Source organism: Panthera pardus, unplaced genomic scaffold (genome assembly GCF_024362965.1).
Source record: "Panthera pardus isolate Hobbes unplaced genomic scaffold, ASM2436296v1 HiC_scaffold_22, whole genome shotgun sequence".
Lineage (NCBI taxonomy): Eukaryota > Metazoa > Chordata > Mammalia > Carnivora > Felidae > Panthera > Panthera pardus.
In genome coordinates, this window is record NW_026526788.1 from 42,394,342 (window position 1) to 42,408,204 (window position 13,863).

The 13,863-nt window shown below is 36.3% G+C and overlaps 1 protein-coding gene across 7 annotated transcripts in view; it reads left to right on the forward strand.

Moving 5' to 3' along the window:
- CCSER2 (coiled-coil serine rich protein 2) overlaps positions 1 to 13,863 on the forward strand; it is a 190,853-nt gene that overhangs the window by 55,382 nt on the left and 121,608 nt on the right. For all 7 annotated transcript variants that reach the window (XR_008424850.1, XM_053909658.1, XM_053909655.1 and 4 more), the window contains exon 3: positions 737 to 933. Coding sequence is in view for 6 of the 7 variants with exons in the window: in XM_053909658.1 (XP_053765633.1) it covers positions 737 to 933 (197 nt within the window). In the remaining variant the exon portion in view is untranslated. The remainder of the gene's footprint in view (positions 1 to 736; positions 934 to 13,863) is intronic.

Sequence of the window (13,863 nt, forward strand, 5' to 3'; positions counted from 1 at the left end):
TTTTTTAAAGGAGGACTTATATTTCTTGTTTAGCAAAATATTATTGTTATACTTTCAGAGGAGCTTTATTTAATTTTTTAACTGAAGAAAGTGAGATTAGCACCTGTTAAACATTTCTGCTTGTACTTGGTTATACTGGCACTGAAAGTCTGGAGAAAATGTATCTCTGCCCTGTGTAAATGTATCTCTGCCCTGTGTAAAATGTATCTCTGCCTCTGACCTGAATAAAGAGCAAACTGAAGGGATTGGGGATAGACTTGTGATCTGGTCAAGGGCCTGGGCCATGCCTAAAGATAGGCATAAACCCTTGCCTATTTGAGGGTCTTCTAGTTAGAAGTGATTGCCAGAACAAGTATTTCCCTTACAAGGAGGCAACCCTGAACTTGAATGATATATACTTAGTAAGGAGTTTCCTGGCCAGTGTGTAAAAGTAAATATCTTAGGAAATAGTAAAAGAAATAAGGCTTTATTTATAATTCTAGAAATGTTGGAGAAGTGAAAGATGGCTCAGTGAATTTTCTTCATGTGTATTGGGAAACATTTCAGTAAGTTATTTAAGATTTTGCCTCCTGATTTTTTTGTTTTTTAGAACTTAGAAAATTCTATAGTTACTGATACCTTTTTGCCAACTTTTTTGTTATAACGAATTATTAGAGCTTATATTTTTAGAACCTGAGAAATATATTTTTGTGAATTAATAACTTTTTTTCTTTCTCTTTTAAAAAATCAATTGAAGACAGGAGTGAATGTACAAAACATACTTCTGGGAATAACTTGATTTCACCAGATACAGATTACAGAGCTGGTTCTTCATTTGAGCTCTCTCCATCTGATAGCTCTGATGGAACATACATGTGGGATGAAGAGGGCTTGGAGCCCATTGGAAATGTACATCCAGTTGGGAGCTATGAGTCCTCGGAAATGAACAGCATAGTATGTATGGATTTATATATCCTTTTGAAAGATTTTCTTTACCTTACTATGTAAAGACTTGTAATACTGACTAGATTTTTTTAAGTTTATGAATTAGCTCTCCTAGTTTAAGAAAATGAAATTTGTATCTGTTAAGGGCCTATGAAACATCTGACCTTAATACATAATAAAGCATATATTTGTGTCACATGACAATTAAGTTAAATATACTCTCATACATATTTGTAATATATACACATATATAGGTAGATAGATATACTGTATTCAGGTTAAGCTAAGCTACTGGTTCTCAAAGTCAGGGAGGAAGGCAGTGTCTGGTCTGGAGCTAATTTTGGTGGTTATTATTGAGGGGTGCTACTGACAAATAGTGGGTAGATGCCAGGAATGCTGCTTAATGTCCTAAAGTGGCATAAGACAACACCCACAGCAAAGGGTTATTCATCCCAAGATGTCAGTAGTGCCACTGTTGAGAAATCCTGGACTAGGCTATGCTGAGGTAATATTTAAGTGCCAACTCAGTGGCTTAACCTAATAAAAGCTTATTTTTTTTTACTATTTCAAAGTCTTTCGTAGGTCTGGAAAACTCTATAGGGTAACTGTCTTCATTGTTTTAAGCTGCTTTCATCTTCATCATCACCAAAAGAAGGTGGCTTCACCATCTCCTTTTGAGGCCACATGTTTTCACTGGTATAGAGGAAGAGTGCTGCTGGTCTGATAAATGCAATTACTTGCCTTGGCCTGCAGATGGCACATGGTACTTTCACACACAACCTGTTGATCCTGACTAATTTTAGGTACTAACTCCGCAGAAGTGTAATTTTCCTGTGTGCCTGGAAGGCAAGGGAACCAGATTTGAGGGAGCACTAGAAGACCTACCATATATTTTTATGTGTGTATTTTAAGAGACATTGCAAGTAATGTGGCTCATATGCTGTAGGAGTAAAGTGTGGTTTGTGTGGTTGCAGTGATTCACTGTAATTATTCATTATATAAAATGATTTTACAGTAGTTGTATGGGAAACTTGGTAGTCTTTTGGATATATTAAGTTCCAAGTGGATTTCAGGCAGTGTAATTTTCAACACTGTCGTAAACCTGTGACTTCGGAAAAACAAAAATTGTTACCAGAGGCTTGTTAAATTGCACATAGGGAGGACACACATTTTAATATAGAGAGAGTATCTCTATCTCACTAGATAAAGGAAACTTAGAAAAGATTACAGGGGCACCTGGGTGGCTCAGTCAGTTAAGCATCTGACTCTTGGTTTGGGCTAAGGTCATGATCTCACAGTTTGTGGGATCAAGACCCGTGTCCAGCTCTGTGCTGACTACATAGAGCCTGCTTGGGATTCTGTCTTTCCTCTCTCCCTTAATCATTCCCCGCATGTGCGCACGCTCTGGCATGTGCTGTCTCTCTCTCTCTCTCAAAATAAATAAATGAACATTAAAAGAAAAGAAAAGATTACAGTTTGGGCCGCATGTGCTTTCTTACAAGGACTTTTTAAAGCGAATATGATCGAAATGGGGATAAAAATTGTTTCCAGCAGATGGCAGCAATAATCCACTTTAGTACCGGACATTTTTTAGAGATTCTCACTATTTTCAGTTAACTGTTCCTGTAACTTAATGATGAAATAGCCTCTAAAAGAGTTCAGAATGCACTTGAATTGACCATTCGTCTTTAAGTTCATAAATCTTCTTCTGATCTAAAAGGAAAAAAGTCTGAGATAGTTTGGAGGATTGATGGCAAATGTTGAAACAGTGTTAAGATCTCGTTGTGACAGTGGATTTACCATTTTTGTTCCAAAATTCTATCAATTTTTTGCTTTTTATATTTTTAATGTATTTTGTTAGGTGTGTACTTGTTCAGAATTGTTTTCTTTGTGAAATAGGACTTAAAGTCATAATTTAGTGATCTTCTCTATTACTCATGCTTTTTGTCTTAAAGCCTTTCCCCCCCAGATATTGTATATTATATCAGTTTTATTTATGTATTTTTCATCCTTTTACCATGAACCTTTTTGATACATAGCAAATAAGTTATAATTTTTTTTTAAAATTACAATATCTCTTTTTCTTTTAACCAGTGAATTTAATCTTTTTATGTTTGTAGTTATTGATACACTTGGACTTCATTCTGCCATCTGAAACTTTTTCTTTTTCTCCTTTTTTCCCCTAAAATAGTTCAAATAAATATTTATAACTTAATCCACAAGGAGCTTTAACATATTCTCATTTTTCTTGGTCTCCCCATCCCTCTCATCTAAGCCCATGTCCTTCCCTCCCCCCGATTCCCCAACCACCATCATGGTTGTTCCTTACAAGTGTTCATTCCAGTCTAGGTCGAGACAAGGAACTCTATACATATTGGCTTTTTAAAAAGTATTTTATTTCATTGTTAGAAATGGCACCACTTTTAAAATTTTATTTTCTAAGTTTTTGTTGTATGTGCAAATATACTTAATTTTTGTATTTTGAGCTGTTTTTCCAGTGATCTTGGTGAATTCACTTATTTTAATAATTTGCCTATGGATGTTTTTGAAATTTCTACATATACTATGCAGTCATAACCATTTGCACAGTCTCCATCTCCCATCCTCCCCTTTATTGCACTTGTTAGGACCTCCAACATAATGTCGAGTTGAAATGGTGATAGAATTTCAGCAAAGTTTTAATAGTCCACCATTAAAATTTCTGTGTGTGTGGGTGTATATGTGTATGGGGGGATGATTATAGATATCTTTAATCAGATTAAGGAAGTTCCCTTCTATTTCATTTACTGATTTTTTTTGTGAGTAGATGCTAATTTTTCTCTTCATCTATTAAAATGATAAAAATATTTTCCTGTTATATGTTATATGTTTTCTGTTGGTGTAATAGATTACATTTCTTGATTTGCAAATATTACATTTCTTGATTTTGAATATTGATATTCAAATATTTTCTTTCCATTCCAGGAATAAATTCACTTGGTTATGATGTGTTATTATTTTAAATGTTGTTGGACTTGACATTCTAATAGTTTATTTATATTTTTTTGCATTTATGTTTATGAGCAAGATGGCTTTATTTTTCTTTAGTTTTCTTTTCACATGTGGTATCTGGGTTGTGCTAGCTTCATGAATGAGTTGAGAAGTCTTTCCTGTTTTTTTGCCCTTCCAGGGAATTTATGTATAATTGATGTTACCTCTTTCTTAAATGTCTACAATTCACCAAATGAAGCCTTTTGGACCTGGAGTTTTCTTTGTGAGGGTTTTTTAATGACATATAATGTTTTTGGTTTTTTGTCTTTTTTTTTTAAGTAGGCTTCTTTCCTAGGACCAAGCCCAGTGCAGGGCTTGAACTCACCATCCCGAGATCAAGGCCTGAGCTGAGATCAAGAGTCCGATGCTTAACTTACTGAGCCACCCAGGTGTCCCAGAAATGTACATATAAATCTTAATGAGCATATCTACTTAAAACATTTTATCTGCTGAGGCTTCTGGGTGGCTCAGTAGGTTAAGTGTCCGACTCTTGGTCTCAGCTCAGGTCTTGATCTCAGGGTGGTGAGTTCAAGCCCTGCGTTGGGCTCCAGGCTGGGCACGAAGCCTACTTAAAGGAAAGAAAAAAAAAGGATTTGTCTGTATATTTCTTCTTGTGTTGCTTTTTGAGAATTTGTCTATTTTGTCTAAGTTGTCATTTATTGGTGAAAGTTACTCAAGATTATCTTATCTTTTAACATCTTTACAGTCTTATAGTGATGTCTACTCTCATTCCTGATATTGGTAATTGGTGTTTCCTCTCTTTTTGTTCATTTCAAAGAGCAAAATTTGGGTTTTCCTGATTTCTCTCTTTTGTTTACTTTTTTTCCTGTTTTATTGATTTTTAGGTCATATCTTTCTTTCCTTCCTTCCATGTTTTTAAAAAATTTTTTTTTATGTTTTATTTATTTTTGAGAGCAAGAGAGACAGAGCATGAGCGGGGGAGGGGCATAGAGAGAGGGAGACACAGGATCCAAAACAGGCTCCAGGTTCTGAGCCATCAGCACAGAGTCTGATGTGGGGCTCAAACTCACCGTGAGATCATGACCTGAGCCAAAGTTGGACACTTAACCAACTGAGCCACCCAGGCACCCCAATTTTATTTCTTTTTTTCACCCAAAATTCTTAACATGGAAATTAGAGCATTGATTTTCAGCCTTTGTTTTACTATTATTATATACATTGATTTTCTTAAAAAAAATTTTTTTTTAATGTTTATTTATTATTGAGAGACAGAGAGAGACAGAGCATGAGCATGGGAGGAGCAGAGAGAGGGGAGAGAGCCTGAAGCAGGCTCCTGACTCTGAGCTGGCAGCAACAGAGCCCGAACGTGGGGCTCAAACTCACAAATCGTGAGATTATGACCTGAGCCGAAGTCGGACGCCCAACTGACTGAGCCACCCAGGCACCCCTATGCATTGGTTTTTATAAAGAGAACGCTTTATTATATAGTAAATAATGCATTGAATAGCACCTTAATAGTAAATATAATAGCAAGTTTCTTCTAATGTGCCTTGCTTTAAAACAGTGAATTCTGAAGCACTTGGGTGGCTCAGTTGGTTGAGCATCTGCCTGGATTTCAGCTCAGGTCATGATCTCATGGTTTGTGAGTTCAAGCCCCACGTCAGGTTCTGCACTGGTAGTGCAGAGCCTGCTTGGGATTCTCTCTCTTCTCTCCCTTTCTCTCTGCCCCTCCCCCACTGTGTGCACATGTGCTTTCTCAAATAAATATTTAAAAAAAACAATGAATTCTAAGTCATGTTATATAGGCCATCTTATTTTTTCTTTCCTTTTTTTTTAATCTTTAATACATTTGTGTATTTGTGAACAATAAATAATATTGTTTTTTATGTGTTTTTACAACTTATGTAAGTGATACATGATGGTCTGCAACTTTTTTTCCCCTTAGTTTTATGTTTTTGTGATACATGTGTATTATAAGTGTAAGTTAATTCATTTTTACTGCCATATAATATGTATAATATGCTGTATAATATGTCTTAAATATACTAATTTTTTTCACTCTGTTCCCTTGCTATTGAACATTTGAGCTATTCCTCACTAAATAATAATAATAATAATAATAATAATAATAATAATATTTAAATAGTGCAGCAGCAAACATTCTTACTCATGTCTCTGATCATATATGTTAGGGTTTCTTTAGGATATAAACCTTAAAAATAACATTACTGGATCAGAGCATATATGGATCTTCAACTTTATTAGATGCTGCCAAATATCTTCCTAAAATGGTTTTGTCAATTTATCCTTCCCATCAATGAAGAAAGATTTCTATTGTTCCTCATATTCACCGCACTTGCTATTATCTGACTAAAATTTTAGCCAGTCTGGTGAGTATGGAAGTGTATGTCATGTAATTTGCATTTATATTATTATTTATCATTTTTCCCATATATTTCCTGGCTGTTTGGTTTCATTTTATGTGAATTACTTAGTTACTTTGCTGATTTTTCTGTTGTGTTCCTTTGTCTTGTTCTTATTGATAAAGGAAATTTTATGTTGTCTGACTTTAATTCTTAAATGTATCACAGTGTCTCAGCCAGTGGCTTTTAACTTTGTTTTTTGTGCCTTTTACTATTTCTAGTTTTAAATTTTCATGAAATTGAATTTAGCAGTTCTTTCTTTATGGTTTTTACCGTGCCTCTGTGTGTGTATGTGTGTGTGTGTGTGTGTGTGTGTGTGTGTCTTTGTGTAAGACATTCTTTCCCATCCTAGGACCATACGGGTATTTTGCATATTGAGAGGCAATATAGCACAGTGATTAAGAGCCAGGGCTCTGGAACAAGCTAAATTAAAAATCTCATTTCTGTCATGTATTAGCTGTGGATCCTTGGATTCTCTATGTTCACTCCTTTTTTTATAAAGTGGAGATAATAATAGTACCTACCTCTCAGGCTGATTTTAGGAACGACATGCCTAAATAGTGTAGTAGCCATGTGATACTGGTAGTTGAGTGTTTTGAGTATCATCTCTGACTGTCTCATGTGGTTGCTGTAAACATTAAATAAGGTCATACATATACTTAGTGCCAGGAATATAGCAAGAGCTCAGTACATGTTAGCTATTTATTATTTTATTATCTTCTAGTTATTTTAATTGTTCCACATTTAAGACTTTGCTCCATTTGAAGTTGGTATGAGGCATAATAATTTATCCTTATTAATACATCTTCATAATATACTTGGGGTACTGTGGAGAAAAAGGTTGATGGGGCTCCTGGGTGGCTCAGTCAGTTAAGCGGCCAACTCTTGGTTTTGACTCAGGTCATGATCTCAGGGTTCTTGAGTTCAAGCCTCACCTTGGGCTCTGCACTTACAGCATGGAGCCTGCTTCGGATCTTCTGTTTCCCTTGCTCTGCCCCTCCCCAACTCATTCCCCTCTCTCTCTCTGTCTCCCTCTCCCTCTCTCTCTCTCAAATAAATGTTAAAAAAAAAAGTTGGGGGGGGGGTTAACATTGTAGCCCTAATACTGCCTATCCTTAGAAAGGCAGGCTGTTTCCTCAAACAGTTTCCTACAGTGATAAAAATCTTTCCCTAAATAAAAGTGGCTCATTGTACCTGAAGTGTTTGTACAAATAATGTAGTTTATACTGGACACTTGCTTTTGTTCAGAGATTCTGGAGTTGTATACATGCTGGGCAGAGGATGCCTATGTGACCAACTCCCAATTTAAATCACCTCATTTCTTAGGAACATTCATAATAGACAACACATTTATTTATTTATTTATTTATTTATTTATTTATTTATTTATTTAAGTTTATTTATTTGAAAGAAAGACAAGCAGGGGAGGGACAAGATGGGGAGGGGGAGAGGGAGAGAATCCCAAGCAAGCTCTACACTGCCACACAGAGCTGAACTCTCGTGAGTTCTCAAACTCATGAACCAAGAGATCATGACCTGAGCCAAAACCAAGAGTTAGATGCTTAACCAACTGAGCCACCCAGACACCCCTAGACAACTCTTTTAATTTGTTGTCATAACTTTTGGGCATTGAGAAATTAAGCACATCCTGTGTGACTGCACTGGGAGAGGACTTTTTCCTTCAACTTTGCCCCATGTTTGCTTCTTTTGCATTGCATCCTTTTTCTAGAACACATCTTAGCTGTGAATATGATTATATGCTATGTCCTGTGAATCCTCATGAATTATCTAACCTGGGGGTGGTATTGAGGACTCCGACACAGCTACTGATTCAAAGTTATCTTTGTTCACTGAATGACCATATATATGTGTATATATATATATTTTTTTTTTTCTGAAGTATAATTAGTATAGTGTTATAGTAGTTTCAGGTGTGCAATATGATGGTTCAGCAATTCCATACATTACTCAGTGCTCATCAAGGTAACTGTACTCTTAATTCCCTTTATCTGTTTTACCCATTCCCCTACCCATCCTTCCTCTGGCAACCACCAATTTGTTCTTGTATTGAAGAGTCTGTTTTTTTAATTTGTCTCTTTTTTTCTTTGTTCATTCATTTATTTTGTTTCTTAAATATCACGTGAGTGAAACCATATGGTATTTGTCTTTCTCTGACTTATTTCACTTAGCACTATACCCACTAGTTCCATCCATGTTGTTGCAAATGGCAAGTCTTCATTCTTTTTTATGGCTACTATGTATTATATCTTAATCCATTCATCTATGGATGGACACTAGGGTTGCTTCCATATCTTGACTGTTGTAAATAGATAAGTTTGTATTGTTTTAAGCTATTAAACTTTGTGGCAATTTGTTACAACAAGAACAAACTAATACACCTATATATTTATAAATGTGTTTTTCATTAAAGTCAATCTGATTACAAAACAACAATAAAAGTCAGAATGCCTAACATCCTTAATGAGACTCTTTTAAAGAATAATAATTATGTAGTTCTTCTTGCTATAAATGCACAACAAAGATGGTATTATATGTGCTATATTTTTTCCAAATAAATAATATTTTCCCTCCTTCAAACAGTTTTCCAGTAGATGCCTCTTGAATCTTTAGGATTGAACTGATCTCACATTCTTATAAATCCTTCCAACATAAGACGCTGCACTTTCCTCATTGATTATAATTAATTTCACTGACCATTGTGATAATATAATTCACATTTCCTAAAAATCAGACTAGTTCACATCAAACTTTGAAATTAGCCACTGTTTGAAAAATGAAGCTTTTAGCTCTTTGGATACTTCTAGACCCAAGCATCCATATTAATCATATAAAATAATACATATCCCATAAAATTTACTACAAAAAGAAGGATTTTGGGAGGCACCTGGGTGACTCAAGTCAGCTAAGCGTCCAGCTTCAACTCAGGTCATGATCTCACAGTTCAGGAGTTCAAGCCCTATGTTGGCCTCTGCACTGGCACTGTGGAGCCTGCTTTGGATTCTTCATCTCCCTCTCTCTCTGCCCCTCCCCCACTTGTTCTCTCTCTTTCTTTCTCTCTCTGTCTCAAAAATTTAAAAAGAAGCATTTGTCATGATTTTTATGAAGTTTTTGTCATTCACTTTGATAATACAGCAGATACATGTACAGGTCTGGGGATGTTTATACCACACCTATATTATTAAGATTAAGATGTCCAAGAAAGCATCTTCCTTCAAATTGGCAGGTAGAATTGGGGTGGAGGAGTGAGGCATGAGGAGTCAGAGACTGAGCAAGGTAACAAAGGCACACATAAGGAGGGACAGTGAACATGGGGAATTAGAACCCAAGTAATATGAAAAGAGCATCCATGCACAGGTTGGCCTAGCATACCAGTCTTACTGAAGAATGCCTTTCTTGAAAATCAAAACATTCAGATTAATTGCTTCTCCTCTTGTCTCTGCATAGACTAGAAGAATGAAAGGGGAAAGGCTAATATATGGTTGGATCGTTAATTTGTTCAGCATGTGTTTTAAATTTCCATTCTGTGCTTCTGAACTCTAATTACTGAGAAATATATATGAGTAAAGAGACAGTTGCTGCCTGAGCAAAAACTCATGATCCAGATTAAGAGAGGAGATATACTTAATTCTGACCGTTAAAGGAGTATTCCATGTTTGCTTTCAACTAATACATGCTAACCCATTTTGAGTTCAGAGTTTGGGGACATTGGTATGGCATTTCAACAAAAGCTTCTTTATGAGTTTAAAATGAAAAGAGAACAGTTTTATTTGTTTGCATTTGTTTAATTTCTGCCTCCTGTTTCTTTGGGATATAGTATTAGGGGCCAGCAAGCTGTAGCCTGCAGGCTGCCAGTGTGTTTTTGTCAATAAAGCTTTATTGGAACACAACCATGCCCTTTATGTATAGTCTTTGGCTGCTTTCATGCTGCTGTGGCAGGAATGAATAGTTGCAACAAGACTGTATTTGCCCACAAACTAAAATATTTACTATTTCGTCGTTAAAAAAAGTTTGCTGACTCTTGCATTAGAATACTACAAATAATTTTAAAGGTTCAGAAATTAATTTTTCAAGCTAAATGTAAGTCTGTGTAAACTCTTAGGCATTCACTTTTCTTTTTGTTCTCATTCGTAGTACCATTTTTTTCTCTGGCCACCAGTCATCTATGAATCTATTCAGTATATTTGACTGACTGTTATGTGCAAGATATTGAGGATACATTGATCAAGGCAGCTACAGCTTTTGTTTTAGTGGTGTTTGTGTTTTAATGAGGCAGATGTCATTGAAATATTTAGCGAACTCATTAACTATCTTCAGGTAATAAGAGGGGAAAGTGCTGCAGAGGAGAATTACTAAGTATGAAAGTATGTTATTGGAAAACCTGGTCTAGTGTGGGTGTTAGGTAAGGCATTTTTTGGAAATGATATTTGAGCTAAGTTGTCCTAGGGTAAAAAGGGTATAATAGTTGCAAGAATGTTATGTGTTTTAGTAAACAGCATATGGGAAGGCCTTAAGGCAGGAAGGGATTATGGAATATTTGAGGAACCAAGAGAAGGCTAGTATAGCTTGAGCAGTGACACAGAAGGGTGGAGTGGCAGGAAAGGAGGCTGTGAGTATAGAGCTTTTATAGAGTTCAGAGGATTTGGATGTTTGTCCTAAAAATTGAAAGGGAATTGTTGGAGGATTTTAAGCCTGAAAGGGACATTACTCAATTTACATTTACATTAAAAAAGTGCTCTGTATGGGGGTGCCTTGGTGGCTCAGTTGGTTGAGCGATTTCAGCTTAGGTCATGAACTCATGGTTCATGGGTTTGAGCCCGGAGTCAGGTTCTGGGCTAACAGCTCAGAGCCTGGAGCCTGCTTCGGATTCTGTGTCTCCCTCTCTCTCTCTGCCCCTCCCCAGCTTGCGCATGTGTGTGTGCACGCTCTCTCTCTCAATAATAAAAAAAAAGTTGCAAAAAATTAAAAAAGAAGGCTCTGTATAAAGATTGAATTAGAAAGGAACAAGGCAAGATGCTGGAAGCTACTACTGTTTCCTGAAGGATGCTAGTGGCTTGGGCTGAAGTGGTGGCAGAGTGAAGATTAGAGGTGTGGGTGATTTTGAAAACAGGTTTAGAGGGTACACTTGGCAAAATTCCATTACTTGCTGACTGTAGAGAAGTCAGGTGTCACCTCCTTACTATTAGAAGCTATGAGTGAGGAGTGCCTGGGTGGCTCAGTCAGTTAAGCTTCTGACATTGGCTCAGGTCATGATCTGATGGTTCATGGGTTGAGCCCTGCATCGGTCTCTGTGCTGACAGCTGAGTCTGGAGCCTGCTTCAGATTCTGTGTCTCCCTTGCTCTCTTCCCCTCCCCCACTCACTCTCTGTCTTTCTCTCTCTCTCTCTCTCTCTCTCTCTCCCAAAAATAAGCATTAAAAAAAAAAAAAACTAAAAAAATTGCGTTAAAAAAAAGTTATGACTGATACTGTTGGTTCTATTCATTCTGCCAAAATCATCCTAAATTCCTGGTTTAATTCGGTATTTGTTGTTTTTCTCATTCCTTGTAGTGTCAAGTCTAAACTCCTTTGTGGAGTGTTGTCATCTTATACTGGTCTGTCTGGTTGCCTTTTTTTCCCCCCTTAATGTTTATTTGTTTATTTATTTTGAAAGAGAGAGCGCACGTGTGCATGTGGGGGAGGGGCAGATAGGGAGAGAGAGAGAATCCCACGCAGGCTCCACGCTGAGCACAGAGCCCAATGTGGGGCTTGATCTCATGACCGTGAGATCATGACCTGAGCCCAAATAAAGAGTTGGACGCTTAACCGACTGAGCCACCCAGACATCTTGCCTGATTGCTTTTAATCTACTACTACTTATTTTAAATATACGTGATACTTCATTATCTCTCTTATCACCTCTTTTAGGTTTCTGGCACTAAGTAAGGGCTTAATATATACTTGTTGAAATGTGTGTTAATGATTTAATTTGAGATAAACAGAAAACTTAAAGTTACCATTTAATACTATTCAGTACTTTTCCTTTTACATTGTGACATAACCTATTTACAAAGTAAGTTTCTAAGGTACCACGTGTCATAATAGCAAGGTGCAAGGAACTAAAAATGTGACATTAGCATGGATGTCATAGTGGAGGGACAGCTTTCAGAAAGTTGAGACCGTCTTAATATAGGTAAATGAAAACCTCAAACTGATATTGATACATTCAGCTATGCTGTGGTACAGAATACAGAACTTGAACACATAGAAGGATCTAATCCAACTCAGTTATTTTTTTGTTTTGTTTTGTTTTGTTTTTTACAGATAAGGGGACAAAATAAGATGAAACTAAATTTTGTTTAATTAATTTTTTCCCCCAAACTAGTGAATCTTCTACATGCATTTGATTATTATTATAGGTTCTTTTGGCCTGTTAATGTAACTTTTATGTATGAAAAAAAGTTTAAATTTATCAAATATAACTGGTAACCCTTTAAACATAATATTTTTCTTCACTCTATATATTTTATTATAGACTATTATAATAGGAAGTTTAATTTAGTAATTATTTACTTAGCTTCTACTGTAGTTCCAGGCATACTGTTAAGTGCTGAAGATACTGATATGGATAAGGTTGTCTTTGTTCTTGATGAATACAAAGACTAGTATGGTTGGCAGATATACTATAAATAAATTATCATAGTGTAATTTTATGCATTATATGGTTAGTATGCATGTGGTCTCAAAATAATGCAGAAGGGAGGTTTAACTGTGTGTGTGTGTGTGTGTGTGTGTGTGTGTGTGTGTGTGTTCAGAAGGTTTCGAAGAGGAAGTGACATCTGAGTTGTTTCAAAAAATGAATACAAAGTTAACCAATTGGCCAAGGAAGAGAGAGGATGAGCATTCATTTTAGGCATAGGAAACAGCATAATAAACTCCATTTTATGTAATATGCAGTAAGTCTGATACTCAGCCATTATTGGCACTCACTGATGCACTGGAAATGGACTGGTTTAAAGAAAGAAAATTGAATCTCAAAGAAGGAAATTCAGACCACTGAAGGATTTGGGATCATTAAATACATTCATCTTTCCATCATCCAACAAGAGTACTACACTAAATCACCAATGCATTTGGCATTTCAATTTATTAAACATTGTTATGATTTTGTTAAATCAACATTTGTTAAGTAGAGCCCCCAGGATGCTGGATAGTGAGCAGAGATAGAGAAGTTTATTACTCACAGGCCTTGGAAGAAGTATATCCCGTTCCCAAGGGGCCACACAGGAAGGTTAAAGGCAAGATACAAACAGAAAGAGTGATGATCTAGGTATGCCTTTTTAGGGTATGTGGGTGGAGTGTTTTGGGGTTCCTAGGCCAAGGTGGATTGTCCAGTCAGACTATAAAGAGCAAGGGTTTTGGTAAGCTTCACAGCGATTTTACCTGAGGGCCCCCAGGGGAAGGTGTTGAAGGCAAGGTACTTACATTTACTTGTAACTGTGGGCTGTCATCTAGGGCTTACATTTGCGC